Genomic DNA, 20,856 nt, shown 5'->3' on the forward strand with positions numbered 1-20,856 from the left:
CTAGAAGCCAGTTCATGAAAATTAATTACAATATTGGTGTCTCACACAAGACCTTTCCTTACCTTGCAGCACAACAGAAAACTAGTGAAGAAATAAGTAATTTACCACAAAGCAAGAGCCATGAAGATGCTCTAGATCAAGTACCTAAAACCCAGAAGTCCATAGGTGACTCTGAGCTGTTTCTACCTCCCAATTTATATTCAGCAGCAGCATTCTCTTCAGATAAATAAGTGTCCCTTTGTTTGAACAATATGCAACCAAATTAAGGAGTCTTTGAGAGAGAAATATTCAGAAATAGCAGTACAAATAAATCATGAGTAGAAATTTTCTTTTTAGATGCAATTTGAGTTTGAGACTATTGCTCACACTGCTATCTCTGGGACAACCTCCTCAGGTCAGATGAGGGCTAAGACTAGTCTTAGACTGATCTGCTTCACACAGATAGGCAGACCCCCTCCCACCCTTCTGCTCATGCCCCCACCCCAATTCCCCAGAAGGTTCAGTATAGATTAGTCTCCCTATGTCTATGAAACTCTAGAGTAGAGAAATGGAATAGAAAGGCATTTGAGGTCTCTCCCCACAGAATTCATGCTACACTAAAGGACTCATGAGATATTTGAATAAACAACATCTGCCAGAAACCCCCTGAACAATCTCAGGGCTGGTCCAGATCTTAGGCTTCTTCTGTCCAACTCTGTCCTCTAGGTATCTCTCAGGTGCCACAGCTGCCCTACTTTTTAGGATTAAAAGCTGGCACTAACCAACAACTTGAAGAAGCAGTCAGTTTTATTAAAGCTGCTATTGTGTGTCGAAACTATGCTATGTTCTGGAAGCAATAACTGACTGTAATAATAATGTGACCATTGGTATTGTTACAAGGATAGAAATTTAAAAGTCAGAATTTTAGAGCTCTTGTAATAGTATGTTCAGAGTGCCTTTGGTTACTAGGAGATCCCAATCAGACATGTGGATATATCAATTTTGGACATGTTTCTGAGCTGTCAAATTCATATATTAGAAGACTGAATTTTAAAAATCATACTGATTATATAATTTTACATTACAATTTTACATTCTAATATTACATTGTATTACATAATTTTGAAAGATAAGACAATTTTCCAAGAGGACTACTGTTCTACCTTGGGTATGAATGCTGGAATAACTTGATAAATGGCCTCCTGCTTCAACTATCTAAGTCAATTAACATAAAAGTAAAAGGTAGAAAGAGAAAAGATCATGGGAATAAAAGCAAAGATACTTAAAGTGGTCATAGCAAAAAATTCCTGGAAATAAAAAACATATTCCTATATGTAACATGACACCCAGATCATCTTCTATTTGAATCAGAACTTACAAGATGGCATCTAGATAAAAGAAATGATGCTGCCACCATTTTCAAGCATTCTTGGAGAGAATACATGAATAGCAGTGTTACCTGGGGTAAGCTGAATGCGATACTGCCTGGAACAACCGATGAATGAGTCCTCAGTGTAAATGTGTATCTGTGATTGGGTGAGGTCCTCACAACCACATGTCTAAAGGAAAGAAATATTGACAGTACTTCATTTTAAAGGAAAATGAGGCTAGGATGCCCTCCTCCACAATGTTCATCACTAACAAAAGGATTTTATTGAGTACCCAAAGTATACATGACATTTTACCAGATGCTCAAATGAATAAGAGAATGTAAAATTTCAGTTGTTAAATCAATAATTCAAAAATGTTGGCAGGGCTACAGGGTACATTTTAATTACTATGCTCAAGTTCATCAGAAGTTACAATTTATATGGACTTCCTGTTCCCTATGTAAATCAAAAGGCTGAGGCCAGTTCTCTTTTGTCCTTAAGGTTATATTTCAAAACGCTAAGAATTTCTTCCCTCTGAAAAGTGCTTTTCACCGGTGGTCACAAATCTAAATTGTTCTTTTATTCTTTTAAAAATTGCATCAGGGACAGCTAGGTGGTGCAGTGGATAAAGCACTGGCCCTGGAATCAGGAGTACCTGAGTTCAAATCCGGCCTCAGACATTTGACACTTACTACCTGTGTGACCCTAGGCAAGTCACTTAACCCCAATTGCCTCACCAAAAACAAAACAACCAAAAAAAAAATTGCATCAAATTACATGACTGACTGGCAAAATTATGGTACATGAAACTGTAATGAGTCACTTCTAAATAGATTACAGTGAACATTCATAAAAATGCCAAGAAAATCTAAATAGCTGATTTTCAATTATCTACTGTACCTAGAAAATTGAACGGGCAAGAAGTCAGACACATTATAAAGAATTTAAGTTATGCTCATTTTATGAAATAGAGTTTCTATTTCTTCCTATTAAGATTTCTATGATTTAGACCAACATCTTTTACCACATACTATAATAAACCCAAAATGGATATGTAATCTGAATATTTGAAAAAAGCATACCATTTAAAAAAATAGAAGAGAGCTATGTCAGATACCTTTTACCATTATGGCTAGAGGGCAAATTTCTAACCAATAACGGATAGGGAATATTAACTCTCTCTCCCCTAAAAAAGAAGAGTTCCTAATACATGAAATTGAATACAAATTAAATACATGAAATTGGAAGCTCTTACATAAACAAAATTAATGCAACTAGAGTAAAAAGGGAAATGGTTAACTGGATAAGAAATTTCATATTTAATATTTCTGATGAGTTTGATATCCAAGATACATGGATAACAATGCAAACCAACAAGACTAAAAGCCTTTGCCCAATAGATAAGTGGTCAAAGGATATAAACAAACAGTTCTCAAAAGAACCATAATAAAGAATGCTCCATATCGCTAATAAGGGAAACACAAATCAAAACAATTCTGAGGTTTTAGATGGCAAAAGTGACAGAAGGTTTGTGAAAAGGAAAGTATTTAATTTGTTGTTGGTGGACTTTGTTAGTTTGGTATGGTTATTGTTCAGACATTTCAGTCATGTATGATTCTTCATGACCCCATTTGAGGTTTCCTTGGCAAAGATACTGAAGTGGTTTGCCATTTCCTTTTCCAGCTCATTTGACAGATGAGAAAACTGAGGCAAACAGGGTTAAGTGACTTGCCTAGGATCACACAGCTAGTAAGTGTCTGAGGCCAGATTTGAACTCAGGAAGATGAGTCTTCCTGACTTCAGGCCTGGTGTTCTATCCACTGTGCCACCTAGCTGCCCCATATAACACATATGCATATGATTAATAAAATGTATGTTAAATCTGAAAGCACACACCTCTTGCCCATCTCCTCTACTTCCCCAGCTAAACAAAGGCAGGAAATAAATGCATTTCCAATTTTCTCAGATCAATAGGTCAATATCTATTTTTAAAAGAAGCACTGATTACTCACTGGCCAGACTGGAAGTCCTTTTCATTCACAACTGCGCAGTTGCTCAATGACAACTCGTCCGTAGGGCATCTTGCTGCTTGCATAGACTACATAAGAATAAGGGAGGAAAAAAAGGTCATGAAAATGTCCCATTCTCTCCTCATATTATTGCCAGTCACAACAGTTATAACAAGTCGATCCAATATTTTTACCCAACATGAAGTGATGATTAATAGTTAACTACTTCATGACCCACCATACTAAGAGGTTGCTCAATTCAGTCAGCACCTTCCATGATCCAGGAACATTGTAAGGCTCTGAGAAGAGAAAGTGAGAAACCATGCCCTCTAACAGCTTACAGTCTACTGTGGGAAATGACACTGCACACAGGGAAATAAATACAAAATAGTTTAGGGGAACATTAAGATCAGGAAAGGCTTTTTTGTCGGAGATGGCACCTGAGCAGGGGATTTCAAGGGGCAGAGGTGAGGAGAAAACACTTCAGATGAAAGAGACAGGGGCTGGATTGTTGTTGTTTGTCCTTCATTCTTAAAAAGGACCATGACATTGGGCGGTGATGTCATGACTTCCAGTAAATTGTCTTTAAGAGAGGGAGGGCTGTGCAAGGTCACTAACCACACTCTCTTCCTCCCCAGAGCCATCTGGGTCCAGTGGTAGATACAGATACAGATACAGATCAGGATGAATGGAGATGGACACCATATGCTTAAGGCAACTGGAGACTAAGTGACTTGCCCAGGGTCATGCGGCTAGTAAGTCTCAAGTGTCTGAGGCCGAATTTAAACTCAGGTCCTCCTGACTCCAAGGCCAGTGCTCTTTCCATTTCACCAACTAGCTGCCCCTCTACAGGCTGAGTACAGGGAAATTAAGTTGTACTTAGGAAATAGTTCAGGAAACTGAAGAAATTAGTTTTTAAATTGCTAGACAAAAATAAATTAGAGAGTATATTCAAAATAGTGAAAGCCCTATGGGAAGCCTTTCATCAACAGACTTTTTAAAAAGTTTGTTATAGTAAAAATTTAGAGGCCACATCAGATTAATTAATCTGCAATTAATCTATAATCTGTTGAAAAGTATCTTTCAACAACCCTCCAAGGTAAGCTGACTAAACAAACATAATACCATCAATTACAGTCTGATCAAACTAAAATCACATTAATTTTTTTTTAATTAAGCAATTAAGAAATGACAAGCAGGATGGTTTCAGATAGGCCTGGAAAGACTTGTATGAACTGATATATAGTGAAATGAGCAGAACCAAGAGAACATTGTACACAGTGATAGTAATATTGTGTGATGAAGAACTGTGAATGACTTAACTATTCTCAACAATATAATGACCCAAGACAATCCCAAAGGATTATTGATGAAACATACTAGCCACCTCCAAAGAAAGAATTGATATTGATGGAACACAGACTGAAGCATGTCATTTTTCACTTTCATTTTTTTCTTTTGAGTTTTCTTATACAAAATGACTAACATGGTAATGTTTTATATAATCATACATATATAGCCCATATCTGATTGCTTGCCACCTCAGAGAAGGGGAAGAAAAGGGAGAGAAGAAGGGATAAAAACTGGAACCCAAAACTATAAATAAAAAGTTATTACTTTTTAAAAAGGGATTAAGTATAAACTATGTGCTAGACCCTGGGGATAAAAAGACATTGTCCTTGTACTCAAGAAAGTTATTATGATTATTGTTGTTGTTGTTGTTACTATTATGGTGGGGGACAGGGACACAATATATGCAAAGATAATAAAATATTTATTAAGCACTGAAAAAAGAATAAATATGATAACTAACATTTGAAAAAATTAAACAACTACTGTGTGCAAGGAACTAGATAAAGCAAAACCAAAACATCCCCTTGCCTTTACTAAATTTATTCTTCAAATCTCAAACCAAAGTTTATTCTATTATTTAGAAAGCAAACTTGAAAGGTAAAATAAAGGGAAAGGAAACAGATCATTGCTTCAAGAATTTCACTTTTAAAAGGTTGGTTAACTATTACCATCTGTGACCACTTATTTAGAACATGACATTAAAAAGACCAAATTTAAAGGTCTGATCACCAAACAAGTCACAGAATTTCAGAGCTGGAAGGGACTTAATGACCCTATTGTTCACCCATAACCAAAAAAAGAATCCTCTGTACAACACACCTGACAAGCACTCATCCAGCCTTTGGTTGAAACTTCCAGTGATTGGGAACCTACTCCCTCCCAATGTGGTCCCTTCTGATTTGGAATAGCTCAAATGGTGAGGAAATTACTTTCTTACATCAAGCAACTCAATCCAGTTTCGGATAATTCTGCTAGGATGTTTTTCTTTCTATCAAGCCTAATTTTGCCTCTTTGTAACTTCCACCTGCCAATCCTCTTTCTGCCCTCAGGAGCCAAGCAGAATAAGTAAGACTGATTTCCACAGGACAAACTTTTGAATAGTTGAAAATGGTTATTTCTCCAATCAGTCTTCTCTTCTCCAAACTAAATATTCCCAGTTCTTTCAACTAATCCTCACAGGGCATGCTCAGACCCATTGCCATCCTGGTTGCCCTCCTCCTCTGAATATTCTCCAGATTCTCCATGTACCTTCTAAATGTGGCCCCCAGAAATGAGCACGATATCACAGATGAGGTAATTCAATCATTTGCCAGATACCATGCGATATGCTAGTGATACAAATACAATAAAGACCATTCTTGCTCTCATTGTACCGGGGGATAGAAAACATTTGGAAGTATCTGTGAAGTACATACAAAACACTCCACTTGTTTTAGAGGAATGGATTAAGAACCAGAGAATCAGAAAGGGCCCTTTGAAGGAAGTGGGCCCTGAGCTGAACCTTGAGAAAGCTAGAAGTTTCCAGAGGCAAAAGTGAAGAGGGAAGGCATAGCAGGAAAGGGGGAAAGTCAGAGAAAAGATAAAGAGGCAGGAGGTGGTATTGTCACATATAGGAAGCAGAAAGTGGGCCAGTCTAACTAGAACATAGAATACAGACGAGGGAATAATATGTAATAAGTCTGAAAAGGTAGGCTGGCGCCTGATATCAAGAGATCTAAATGTCAGAGGGGTTTGTATTTTATCCTAGATTCAAAAGGGAATTCCTTGAGTAGGAGAGAGACATGTCAGACCTAAGTTTTAGGAAGATCACTATAGCAGCTGAGTGAAGAATGGAGTGCAATAGGGAAAGACTGGAGGCAGGGAGATTAGTCAAAAGCAAGAGGTAATGTGGCCTGAACCAGAATTGTGGTTGTTGTAGTGGAAAGAAGAGCACGTATAAAACAGATTTACCAAATGGAATGGATGTGTGAGGTGAGCGAAAGTGAGGAGTCAAAGATGACACCAAGACTAACACAAGGCCCCTAGGAAGAGGAGGGTAGTAACAGGACATTTTGAAAGGAGAGTAGGGTTTTTGGGAAAAGATAAATTCTGTTTTGGACATGTTGAGTTGGAGATGCCTACAGGACATCTCATTTAAGATGTCCAGGAGGCATTTGGAGATGTGTGACTGAAGCTCAAGAGAGAGATTAGGAATAGATATATAATCTGGAAGTCACTTGCATAGATATAACTAGACCCATGGAAGGTAATGAGATCACCAAGTGAGACAGTGAACAGCAAAAAGGGAAGTGGATCTTGGGGATCACTCATGGTTAGTGGGGATGATATGGATGAAGAACCTGAAAATAAGCCTAAGAAGCAGTTAAAAAGATTGGAGGAGAAGGAGAGAAAAGTGTCACCAAAAAAAAAGAGAAGAGAAATTATCTGGAAGAAGGTGATCAATTTGACACTTCAAGCACTGCAAAGAGGTCAAGAAGGATCAAGACTAAAAAAAGACCATTAGATCAGGCAATTAAGGCATTATTGGTAAGTAAGTCTGGAGAGGGCAGTTTCAATTGAATGATTAGGTCAGAAGCCAGAAAGAAGAGGTTTAGAAGACAATGAGAGAAGTGGAGGTATTGAACAGAGATTGCTTTCTTAAAGCATTTAGCTATGAAGGGGATAGGAAAGTATAATAGCTAGAAGGGATGGTCAGATCAAGTGAGGATTTTTTAAGGATGGGGAATAGGCATTTTTGTAGGAAAAGGGGAAGGAAACAATAAATATGAAGAGGCCAAGGGTAAGAGAGAGTGAGGATAACAGTGGGAGCAATTTGCTGGAGAAGGTGGCAGGGGATAGGATCAAGGGGACTGGGGGGGGGGGGGTTGCCTTGCATAGAAGAAGAGCCACTTATTTGTCTGGCAGTAAAGGAGAAGACTGTGGAGGGAGACATGTGTGATGTGAGATGAGAAGTGGAGAAAGGGGAGTTCTCAATGAATGGTTTAAGATCCTTGGCTGAGAGGGCAGGGCTTAGAAGTGACATGGGAGACTTAAGGAGAAATGAAAAAATTTGGAACAAGCACTGGAGGGTGGGATAGAATTCAATTAGGGAGGGAGAAAATGTTTGCCTTGCTGTAATAAGGGCCCAGGTGAGATTAGAGAACAAAAAATTGTAGTGAGCCCAGTTAGGACTCTGATGATTTCTCTCAGGTTCCATTCACACTTTTAAGTGACCTTAGTCAGGAGAGAACTCCATGTCTGCTTGAGATCCCAATTTTTCCAGGTATGGGGACTGTAGTATGGGCTGAGCCCTCAGCCCCTACTTTGCTGAGAAATTTAAGAACCTATCTCTTCATCTCCCTCAACTCCCATACTCCACACCTCAAAATCCTTAAACATTTTTTTCCTTTTGACTTCGAGATTTTGAGTAAGAGTTGGCCTTCCTCCTTGCCTCACCTCTCTGCATATTATGCTCAATCCTATTTCCTCCTATCTCCAGGAACCTGCCCATCATCAACTCACTCTCATCTTTAATCACTCCTTACCTATTGGCTCTTTCCCCCATAACCTTTAAACATGCTCAGGGCTTAAAAAATCTTCCTTGATCCTGCTTTCCCTTAAAGCTATAGTATCGTACTTGTAAAGCTATTAATATCTTTGCCTGTCCCTTGTCAAATTCCCATAAAGAATTTCACTGTCTATACTTAATGCCTGCATCTTTCCAGGCCCACAGGAGCTCCTCAGTCTGTTTCAATTTGGCTTCCTTTCTGAGTCAATCCAGCCCAACAAGCATTTAAGTACCTATATGCAAGGCTATGTGTAAGGCATTGGGGATACAAAGTCAAAAGGAAAAACAGTCTCTGACCTCAAGAAGTCATCCTACCAGAGAGATGCAATGAAAATAGACATGTGAAGACATCTATATGTAAGAGGGAGAGATGCAAAAAGTCTTCTCATGAGCTGAGAATTGAAGAACACTAGATGCTATTTCTAGAAAAATTTATGAAAGCCATTGTCATGAGTTAACTATAAACCTCGATGTTTGCAAATCCCACAAAGTACAGGTGTTGAAGAATACACTGTTCTTGGCAGATTTCAGAGAAACCTGGAAGGACTTATATGAACTGATGCTGAGTGAGATGAGCACAACCAGGAGAACATTGTATACAGTATCAACATTATGTGTTGATCAACTGTGATATACTTGACTCTTCTCAGCAATACAATGGTCCAAGATAATTCCAAAGGACTCATGATGGAAAATGCTCTCCAAATCCAGAAAAAAAAAAGAACTGTGGAATCTAGATGCAGATTGAACTATACTATTTCTATTGTTTTTGTTGTTGTTTTTCTTTTTTGAGGTTTTTCCTTTTTGCTCTAGTTCTTCTTTCACAGCATGACTAATGCAGAAATGTTTAATGTGATTGTATATATATATATATATAACCTATATCAGATTGCTTGCTGTCTTGCAGAGGGGGGAGGGAGGGAGAAAAACTTGAAACTAGAAATTTTATAAAAACAAATGTTGAAAACTATCTCTACATGTAGCTAGCAAATAATAAAATACTTTTATGGGAAAAAATTCCATTATAACTATGTTCAGAGAAGCATGACACCTGTAGATAATAAGTGATAATTTATTTGGCTATAGCAATACAATAAAACAAACTAATAAAAAAAAGAATACACTGCTCTTCACTCTATCAAAGTATTAGACTCTTAAAACAAAATAATGCATGTTAATGAACTTTTAAAACAATAAGGTAGTATAAAAATTTAAGATTTTTTTCTATTCTTATTATCAGCTCTGTTCATTTTTATTGTTTTCTTGATACAACTAAAACTTTATAAAATCATGAAATCTTTAGTTCTGGAAGGGATTTAACCAGTGAGGAAACTAAGAAAAGCAAAAGAAAGTCCTTAAGGTCACAAGTAATGACAACTCCCATTGAATTGGGAGACCTGAGACCTGAGTTTAAAATGTAGTTATGAATTGACATCTATTGCATAACGAGTTTCTTTATCTTTGATTGGAATAATTTGACAGGCATTTATTTAGGACTTACTGTGTACAAGACATAAGAATACAGAGATTTTTATTTTTTTGTTTTTTGTTTTTTTATTTTTTAATCATAAAAGTATTTTATTATTTTCCAGTTACATGTAGAGATAGTTTTCAACATTCATTTTTATAAGATTTCTAGTTCCAAATTTTTCTCCCTCCCTCCCTTCCCTTCCCCAAGAATATGTACAATCACATTAAGCACATTTCTGCATTAGTCATGTTATGAAAGAAGAATCAGAGCAAAAGGGAAAAACCTCAAAAAAGAAAAGAAACACAAAAAAGCAGAAAGAGTATGGTTCAATCTGCATCTAGATTCCACAGTTCTTTTTTCTAGATATGGAGAACATTTTCCATCATGAGTGGGTATGGGAATATTTTAACCTTTATTTCCTAGGCACCCCCTCTTCAAATCCCCATCTCGTATGCCACTACATTCTGTGCTCTGGGAGATTTAGAATCTCGTTATGATTGATTGATTGAATAAATGAATGAAGCATTTATTAAGTGCTTACTATGTACAAAGCACTGTTAGAGAATAAGGAGCCATCCAATGAGAATTAGAGTCCAACTTCCCCCATACTTTGCTGATTTTTGTATATACTCATGAAATGTCTTATCAGTTACAAAAGAAATTAAACATTCTCTCTAAGAAAGAAGAATTCTTGATGTTTTAAGGAAGAGAGTTTTAACCACCCCTCACCCCTTTGTGTTGTGTTTGGTCAGCATGTGGTCAGGTTCTCTCTTGGCTAATCTCTTTTTGGCTATTTCGATGATATTCTCTTCAGGCTGCCTCTCTCGGTAACACAGCTAGGGTTGTATTCCAAGAAAAGAGGCTACTGCTCAGACTCTCAAAATAGTGGCTTTTTGTAAATAGACCAAATGAAAACTTTTTCATACGCATTTCTCGAAATCAGCAAATGCATTTTGTACAACTAACTGAAAGAGCAGTTTCACTCCTTGAAACATGATTTATTCTTTTAATATTTGGGGGACTGCTAGACAAATGAGTTTTATAAGCAGAAGAACAGAACAACGTGAGTCTGATTTTAAATTTAATGAAAGATTTTTTTTTGGTTGGAGGAGGTCTGGCCTGTGATTTTATTGGTGTGGGGAGTTCTGAGTTTAGACACCTCCTCCACTGCTGCTGATAGGCAGCTAGTGATAAATTACTTCATTGAATTTATGGCATTAGGTCTGAAGTTTCTCCTCTTTGGATTTGCAGGAAACTGGCTAGACATGGCCCAAATAAGGAGGAAAAGTCTTGCTTAAGCAGTGTGCAGAAAACAGCCCAGGCTGTGGGTCTTAATGAGTATTTCTATTAAACTGAATGTCCCCGTTCATTGGCTCTTGGAATCCTGATCCGTGCTGGGGTTGTAAAATTCTGTAAGGCAGCCCTCCCAGTAGCCCGTATAAAAGTTAATTAGTGTTCAATGCCAGCACGAGCCCCTTCACGCTCTTGGTGATTCTGGTGCTTTTTTAGGGTCAGATATTTGTGGGCATGACTGGGGGAACTTTCTTCTGTGTTGTGACATGTTTTATTTTGATGTGTTTTAAGAAATATCCATGTTTTTTTGGGGGGGTGGATTTTGTATGATATAAGTTTCTTTTTTTTTATGATGCATTGTATTTTTATTTATTTTGGTAAACATTTTCCAATTTTTTTTTTTGGTGAGGTACCCGGGGCTAAGTGACTTGCCCAGGGTCACACAACTAGTGTCAAATGTCTGAGGCCGGACCTTAACTCAGGCCCTCCTGACCCCAGGGCCAGCGCTCTATCCAATGCGCCACCTAGCTGCTCCTTTCCAATTACATTTTTTTTTCACTCTTAGAATAGAATTTTATTTTCCAAAATATATGTAAAAACAAATTTTAACATCAATTTTTAAAAAAAAATTGTTCCAACTTCTCTTCCTCCTCTATTCCCACCCCCACCCACTAGAACTCAAGCATTTCAAAATAAATTATACATGAGTAGTCATGGAAAACATTCCCACATTAGCTAGGTTGTGAGAACAAAACAGTCAAAAAACTCCCAAAACTTCAGACTGAGGAATTGTCAAAGAGAAAAAACATTTTTTTAAAAAAATGTGTTTCCAGGGGCAGCTAGGTGGCGCAGTGGACAGAGCACCGGCCCTGGAACCAGGAGCACCTGAGCCCAAATCCGGCCCCACACACCCAACACCCACCAGCCACATGACCCCGGGCAAGCCACCCACCCCCAACTGCCTCACCAAAAAAGAAAAAAAAAAAGAAAAGAAAAAAAAATGTGTTTCCATCTATTTCAGATACTATCACTTCTTTCTCTGTAGATGGGTTGCCATTTTCATAGTCCTTCAGGGTTATATTGGACCATTGCCTTGCTGAAAATAACCACATGCTTCCCAGCAGATCCTTTTACACTATTGCTGTTATTTTGTATACAGTGTATTTCACTCTGCTTCAGTTCATGTAGGTCTTTCCAGGTTTTTCTAATAGTATCCTGTTCATCATACCCTAAATAATGTACCTTAAACTTGACAAAGAATTTTCTTCGTATTAGCCCAGCAAAGTCATCATAACTATTTCCCTCCATCCTATTCCCTTCCCATGATATTTACTCTATTTTCCATCTTCTTTTAAACTATTCCTCCTCAAAAGTATTTTACTACTGACTGTCCCCTCCCCTACTCTGCACTCCCTTTTTTTTCACCCTTCCTTCCTTATCCTCTTCCCCTCATACTTTCCTGTAAGGTTAAATAGATTACTCCTCCCAACTGGGTGTGAATGTTATTCCCTCCATGAGCCAACTCTGATGAGTTTAAGGTCTTTGAGCTAATTCTATGTTCCAAATTTTCTTCCTCCCTCTCTCCTCAACCCTCCCTATGAAATCAAGCAATTCAATATTTCATACTTGTGCCGTTATGCAGAACGTCTTCACCTTCCTTGAAAGTATTTTGCTTTTTACTACTCTCTCCCAGAATCTGCCCTTCCCTCCTTCCCCTCTCCCCCACCCCTTATCTCCCTCAGGGCAAAATATATTACTATACCCACTTGAGTATGTATGTTAGTCCTTCTTTGAGTCAATCAGAGATTTTTAAATACCAGTCCCTACTGTCAATAAGTTTATATTCTCTGATCATGTTGTTGTTGTTTGTCCTTCATTCTCAAAGACGACAATGACGTCGGGAGGTGATATCATGACTTGAAGTGAATTGGATTTAAGTGAGAGAGGGCTGTGCAAGGTCACCAGCGTCACTCTCTCCTGCAGAGTCATGTGAGTCCAGTGGCAAGATATATATCAGGACAACTGGAGATGTCCCTTTATATTTAAGGTAATTGGGATAAAGTGACTTGCCCAGGGTCACATGGCTAGTAAGTGTCTGAGTTAAGATTTGAACTCAGGTCCTCCCCATGCCAGGAAGGTGTCTCTGGCTTCCTTCAAGTCCAAGGTGAAATTCTACCTTCTACAACTAAAAATTCAAAAATCCTGCCCTAATCCTAGTTGATTATTTCCAATTTATCCTGTATATAGTCTGTTTGCATATAGTTGTTTGCATGTTGGATCCCCCATTAGACTGTGAACTCCTTGAAAACAGGAACCATCCTTTATATTTCTTTGTAGCCTGAGCACTTATCACAGTGCCTGGTACATGGTAAGCACTTTATAAATATTTACTGATTGACTTTGGTAGTTTGATCTGGTTATTGTTCAGTCATTTCAGTCTTGTACGACTCTTTATGACCCCATTTAGGGTTTCCTTGGCAAAGATACTAGAGTGGTTTGCCATTTCCTTTTCCAGCACATTTGACAGATGAGGAAATGGAGGCAAATAGAGTTAAGTGACTTGCCCAGGGTCATACAGTTAGTAAGTGTTTGAGGCTGGTTTTGAACTCAGGAAGACTCATCTTCCTGACTCCAGGCCCAGCACTCTGTGCTAACCATCTGGTATGGTGCTGAAGCTATAAATTCATTTAAGGTGACTTGTTATATCAACAAGGCCAAGCAATTAATTTTTCTCCAATTGTTTATGTTTTTATTTTTATAAAGAATGTTTTGTAGTTGCATTCATGGGATTCCAGTGTATGTTGTGACAGGTAGACTCACATTTTATCCTTTCTGTAATGATTTTGAAAAGAATTTATTGTTCTATCCTTTCCTGCTGAGTTTTATTGGTAATATACCAAAACAATGATTTTTGCACATTTGTTTTATGTCCTGCTACATTACTAGAGTTGTTTCATTTTAGTTGAACTTTTAGTGTTCTCTAAATCTTAATAAAAGCTGCAAAAAGTTGTAATTTTGTTTCCTCTTTACAACGCTTATTTCCTGTTTTTCCTTTGTCTCGCTGTTACACTGTAGCCATTTCTAGACCAAACAATAGTGGTAACAATGAACCTACATGCTTTAAAACCAATCTTTTTGGAAAGACCTCTAGTATTTCTTCATTACTGATAATCTCTTGGGATTGTTTTTGAACAATAGAAATAAATAAAATCTTTACAATAAATATGCGAACTCTAACAAAACTAATTCCTCTATTGGCAATGTCAAAAAGTGAATGTCTCCCTGCATTCTATGACCTCTCAGGAAGACGGTGGGTAGCATAATTCATCTTCAGTCCTCTGGCATCAAGATTTATCAGTGTATTGTTCAGAGTGCTTTTCCTTATAATGCTGTCTTGTCAAAATTGTTCTCCTAGTTCTGCTCAGGCTCTTAATTTTAGACAGCATATATATATATATATATATATATATATATATATACACATTAAGAAAAGGTCTATTTATTCCTACACATAGGGAAGTAAATGGGTATTGTATTTTAGAATTATAACTCACACCATAGTCTACAATAACCTCCCAATTAATACATGACCAAGATATAAAAAACATATAAAGCAGAAGAGCAACTATGGAGAGGAGAAGAGTTCTTGACCAAGCAAGTACAGAAGGGATCACAGGAGATAAAATGAAAATTTTTGACTACACAAAATTTAAAAATTTGAACACAAGCAGAATCAATGCAATTGGAATTAGAAGGGAAAAGGTGAACTGAGAAAAACTCTTGGAAGTAAATTTTCTCTGACAAACGTCTGATATTCAAGATAAATAGGGAATTGATACACATATAATAGAGCAAATGCCATTCCACAGTAGTTCAAAAGGCAGCTTTTAAAAGATGGACATGCTATCAACAACCATATGAAAAGATGTTCCAAATAACTAATAGTAACAGAAATGCTAATTAAAACAATTTCTGAGGTTCCATCTCATGCCCATCAGATTGGCAAAAATAACCAAAAAGACAATTGCTGAAGGCACTGTAGGACAGGTACACTAATGCATTACTGATGGGGCTATGAACTGGTCCAACCATTCTAGAAAGCAATTTTGAACAAAAAGTTATATTCCCTTTGACCTAGCCATACTCCAAAGAGATCAAAGATAGGGAAACTACCTATATGTAAAAATAAATATTTTATAGCAGTACTTTTGGATATTGCATAGAACTAGAAACAAAGTTTCAGAAACCTGGGAAGATTTAAATGAACTAATGAAAATGAAATGAATAGAACCAAGAGAACAACTTATACAATGACTACAATGTAAAGGAAAAAGAACTGTGAAAAACTTAAGATCTATGATCACTGCAATAAGCAATCATGATTCCACAACACTGACAATGCATTCTGCTTCCCACTTCTTGCAGGAGTAGATGACTAGAGGTGCAAAATGACTCATACATTTAAAGACACAACCAAGGTGAAATTTTTTTCTGTGTTTCTATATCTATTTATTACAAGTCAAGGCTTTTATTCAGGGGGAAGGAGAATTTATGGGGAGAAAGGTGTAGAGATAGTAATGTCCCCCAAAAGGGAAGAAAACTGTCAATGAAAACCTTTTAAAAATACACAGAAGATGAAAGAAGGAATTTCAGAAGGATACAAACAAGCAGGACAAGTTTAACATTTCTGCTAAATTTAGTATATACTTTTTTTTTTTGCGGGGCAATGTGGGTTAAGTGACTTGCCCAGGGTCACACAGCTAGTAAGTGTCAAGTGTCTGAGGCCGGATTTTAACTCAGGAACTCCTGAATCCAGGGCCGGTGCTTTATCCACTGTGCCACCTAGCTGCCCCAGTATATACTTTTTTTTAAAAGCCATAATATCATAGATTGATGGTGTCACATATAATCCTCTTTATATCTTCTGTATATGGAAATGTGCATGTTTGTTGGTAACTATCAAATTCACAATTTTTAAAAATCTTTGCTAAAATTATATGTAAACTATATTCACAGCATTCCCTTCTCCTAGTTTAATAATTCTGTCCAAAAAAACAAACAAAAAAAACCCAACCACATTAGATTAGGTGGCATAACCTGTCTTTGATGAAGCCACACTGGCCATCTCTAATCACTGCTTCCCTTTCTAGATGTTCACCAATTTCCCCAGGGATCTTAAACTTTTGCAGATTTTGTTCTCTCCCCTTTCTGAAAATTAAGACATTTGCCCTTCTCCAGTCTTGTGACACTTCTCCCATTCTCCACAATCTTTCAAATATCACTGGCAGATAATTGGAAATCCTATTGGCCAGTTCTTTCAGGATGCATCACCTAGGCCAGGTGACTTAATTCAACAAGGGTAACTAAGTGTTCTCTTATAATCTCCTTAGGTATTGAGGAGGATCATCTTCCTATCATTTTTGTACTGTCATTTATACTGCAAAGGTCATTCTCTGGAAGGAAATGGGGGAACAGAAGCAAAACAAGAATTGAGCAGCTTTTTCTACTGACCGCTGTAGTTGCCATCTACCCCAAGCAAAGATCCTATCCCTTCTTTGATCCATTTTCTCTGACATTTAAGCTTGAAAAAATAATTTTTGTTGTTTTTAGTTTTCCTCACCAGCTTTGCTCAGTCCAGTATGAGCTTTAGCACTACTAATGCATTTGTCCTTTTTAAATATATTTTTATTTCATTAAATATTTCCCAATTACACGTGAAAAATTTTAAACATTCAGTTTTAAAAATTTTTTATTTCAAATTCTTTCCCTCTCACCCACCACCTCACACAACTAATGCATTTTTTTTTACAGGACTGCATCATATTCATATACTCACTATCTTTTTGCCAGGCCTTGCTTCTAACTTCTGCCTTTTATTTCTTTTTAAAATCTAAGTTTGTTGGGAAGTTCCCTACATGTCCACATCGGAATGGCTGGGCAGGAGATAGTGAATGACAAGCAAAGCATCTACAAGAAAGCTAGGAATTAATATAATAATTTCCTATAATATTTCTAGGAATAGATAGTCGATCAATCAACATATATTTATTCAGTATTTAATACAGGTACCATGCTAAGTACTGAAAATACAAAGAAAGGCCAAAACAATCCGTGCCCCCAAGAAGCTTATATTGAATGGAAACCACCTGTAAACAGCTAGGTATATAAAATGTACATACTGGGACAGCTAGGTGGCACAATCGATAGAGCACCAGCCCTGGATTCAGGAGGACCTGAGCTCAAGTCCAGCCTCAGACACTTGACACTTACTAGCTGTGTGACTCTGGGCAAGTCACTTAAACCCAACTGACTCACCAAAAAAAAAAAAAAATGTACATAGAGACTAGATGAAAGGTATTATCTAGGAAGAAAGTCCTAGCAGCTAGCAGGACTGAAATAAAGCCTCTTGAAGAAGGCAGGATTTGACTGAATCTTGAAGGAAGCCAGGGAATCTACAAGGCAAGAGGAAGAAGGAGGGCATTACAAGCATGGGGAACAGGCACACACAAAGTGAAAAGGCACAGAAGGGAGATGCAGTCATTTGCAAGGAAGAGCAAATAGGTCAGTATAGCTAGATCACAGTGTATGAAGGGGAGTAAAGGGTAGGAGGATTAGAAAGATAGAAGGCCAGGTTACGAAGAGTTTTAAATGTCAGAGGACTATTTTGGAGATGATGGGGAACTACTGGAAACTACTGGAGGGGAAGGAGAGAAGATAGCCAGAGCCAGGTAGGGAAAAACATTTAGAAGGCAATTGTAGGGGGCGGCTAGGTGGCGCAGTGGATAAAGCACCAGCCCTGGATTTAGGAGTACCTGAGTTCAAATCTGGCCTCAGACACTTGACACTTACTAGCTGTGTGACCCTGGGCAAGTCACTTAACCCCCATTCCCCTGGCCCCCCCCAAAAAAGAAGGCAATTGTAGGAGTCTGCCAGAGAGGTGATGAGGGCCTGAAATAGGGTGGTAGTTATGTGAGTGAAAAGAAAGGTATATAAACAGGGAGTTTGAGGTGGCAAGATCCAGCCTCAAAAGAAAAGAAAAAAAAAGGAAAACGTTAATGCAAAATGAAGAGAAAAAAAACTCTTGTTCCTGAGGTTATTAAAAAAGACTGAATTTATAACTGCAAAGAAAAAAAATATATCAAATCAGGCATTAATTTATCATTAATAATGTGAACAAAATTGAATTTACACTGAATTTCATGGTGGAATTTCTCTGTATGTACTTCACTATGATTGTTAAATTGTAAATTAGGGAATTCAAATATTTACAATTGGATTGATTTTCCTGAGTATTTTTCTGTCTCTTGCCCTACCCCAACAGGGATAAAAATTGTGGGAATGTCTTTCCACCATCTTGCAGTGCCACCACTATGGTGCGCATAATGTCCTGGCAGATGCTCTCAAAAACATCAACAATGCAGAAAAACGAGGAAAACGCCAGGTTCTCATTAGGCCGTGCTCTAAAGTAATTGTCAGGTTCTTAACTGTGATGATGAAGCACAGTTACATTGGCGAATTTGAGATCATCAATGATCACAGAACAGGAAAAATTGTTGTGAACCTCACAGGCAGATTAAACAAGTTTAGTGTAATCAGCTCCAGATTAGATGTTCAATTGAAAAATCTGGAAAAGTGGCGGAATAATCTGCTACCATCCCGTCAGTTTGGGTTCATTGTGCTTACAACCTCAGCTGGCATCACGGACCATGAGGAAGCAAGACAAAAACACACAGGGGGAAAAATCCTGGGACTCTTTTTCTAAGGGTGTAAAACATACATACAAATAAAATGCTCCAATGGACCCCCCCAAAAAATTTGTGGGAATAAGTTCCCTCGAACCCTATACTACCTTTATCTTATGTGTAATCCCTTCTTATGTCAACAAAATCCCAGAATTGAAGAGGTATTTTATTACTTTTTATCTCAAAGCAAAACTGTTTAGAGCATGACATCACTTTTAACTGCTTGATTCACTCACTGTAGTAGCTATCCATTGGGTTAATTTCAGTTGAGTCTTGAAAGTCCCTGCTTAGTTAGGTCTGGGACAATTTCAAAAAGAAAATGGCTCTAAAGTATAAAACTGTTGAAATAGCTGTAAGCCATCTTGTACTTGGGAAATCCTTCCTGGAGGTAGCTATGGTAAAGGGAAGTGCCTTAGGAAGTTGCAAAATTTTATTCAATGGGAAAAATGCTTTCAAATCAATACTTCATTTTTAATGGAGTTTCATTTGTCCTAATTATTCAGTCTGAATAAATTATTTGGTTGAACAGGTTTAGCAAATTAGAGCAAAGTACGTACAGACTGAATTGTAATATACAGGATCATGGGTAAAGAGCTGGATTGGATTTTAGAGGCCATGCGGTCCAATTCTTAATTTTACAGATGAAGAAACTGAGGTCAAAATAAATTACATGGGGGCAGCTAGGTGATGTAGTAGATAAAGCACCAACCCTGGAGTCAGGAGGACCTGAGTTCAAACCCAGCCTCAGACACTTGACACTTACTAGCTGTGTGACCCTGGGCAAGTCACTTAACCCACATTGCCTCATCAAAAAAATAAATAAATAAATAACTTACATAACTCAACCAAGGTCATGCTGGTGAAAAGGGGAAAGGTATGAACCTAGGTCTTCTCATATATAGATCCAGTGTTCTTCCACTGTACCCCACTGCTTCTCCTTATTATTTGACACAAAACTTCCTAAGCTAGGGTCATGTGACTGAATATAAGGCTGGCAAAAAATTTGGCAACAGTAAAAGGTTATGAAAAAAAAAAGGTTACATATACCTATTTATATACCTACATACCCGAGGTCATGTAAAAATTTCTCGGGTAAAAAGGGTTGGCGAGTGGGAAAAGTTTAAGAAGCCCTGATCTAATGGGAAAAAAAGGAAGAGGGGGATGTTAGTATATACAAGTGAAGGCCCTTAAGCAAGAAACCAAATTAGAAAATTGTCTTGGAAATTTGCTAACTTTCAACAAGAGCCAGTCTTGAACTGCAAGACAATTCCAAATTAGTGGAGATTCAGAAAATTAAAATAAGATAGAAAAAAATCTAACTAGGAATCAAAAGGGAGTTTTAATTAACACACTGTAGACCTGAAGTTCAATTAAAACACAATATGGGCCGTATAGGGATGTTCCAAAAACTATAAGAAAACCATTAAGTGTACCTGAGAAAAAGAAAATTCAGAAGTTCAATTAAGTATACAACAGTACTGATCAAAATTCCCAAACGAGTGTCTCTAATTTTCTGATTCCCTAAAAGAATAATAATCTAGTGCTCTTCATTTACACAGGGACCAATACAAGATTTTCATTTTTGTGCCAGCTATAGAAAGCTCCAGAGAGCTCTCAAACTGGTAAGCACCACTAGATTCGGAATCCAGCACCTTAACAAAAAAGAATAAATTATGACAAGTCAAAGAAACAGAACAATCTTGGTGGACCCAGAGAATGACGAAATACATTTCCTTCTTCTCAGTAGAGGGGGGAGGGAGGTGGGGCTACAAATAAAAAATATTTCAAACTCTGCCAGAATGTTAACATCAGTTTTGCTTAAAATATTTTGCTATGATACAAGAAAAGTTCTATGGAATGGGGAAGAAATTGGTGTGAAATAAAGCATATTTAAATGCTTCTTAAAAAATCAACTCACAAAATAATCTTGTTAATAAAACTCCTGTTTTGATGTCTATGTCTGTCTGTCTGTCTGTCTGTCTGTCTGTCTGTCTCTCTCTCTCTCTCCCTCCCTCCCTCCCTCTATGCCTTTTCATCCTGTTCAAGTATTTCCACAAAGGCCACACCAACAACCCACCTCTCCCAAGTCATG

The 20,856-nt window shown here is 37.5% G+C and overlaps 1 protein-coding gene and 1 pseudogene across 1 annotated transcript in view; one reads left to right on the forward strand and one right to left on the reverse strand.

The window, feature by feature from the left end:
* NSF (N-ethylmaleimide sensitive factor, vesicle fusing ATPase) overlaps positions 1–20,856 on the reverse strand; it is a 211,359-nt gene that overhangs the window by 177,260 nt on the left and 13,243 nt on the right. The window contains exons 2-3 of the mRNA XM_044001682.1: positions 3,362–3,447; positions 1,439–1,538 (exon numbers count right to left, since the gene is read on the reverse strand). Coding sequence (XP_043857617.1) covers positions 1,439–1,538; positions 3,362–3,447 — 186 coding nt within the window. The remainder of the gene's footprint in view (positions 1–1,438; positions 1,539–3,361; positions 3,448–20,856) is intronic.
* On the forward strand, positions 18,393–18,784 carry LOC122753896 (annotated as a pseudogene).

The sequence above is a fragment of the Dromiciops gliroides genome, chromosome 4 (genome assembly GCF_019393635.1).
Source record: "Dromiciops gliroides isolate mDroGli1 chromosome 4, mDroGli1.pri, whole genome shotgun sequence".
In the NCBI taxonomy this organism is placed as follows: domain Eukaryota; kingdom Metazoa; phylum Chordata; class Mammalia; order Microbiotheria; family Microbiotheriidae; genus Dromiciops; species Dromiciops gliroides.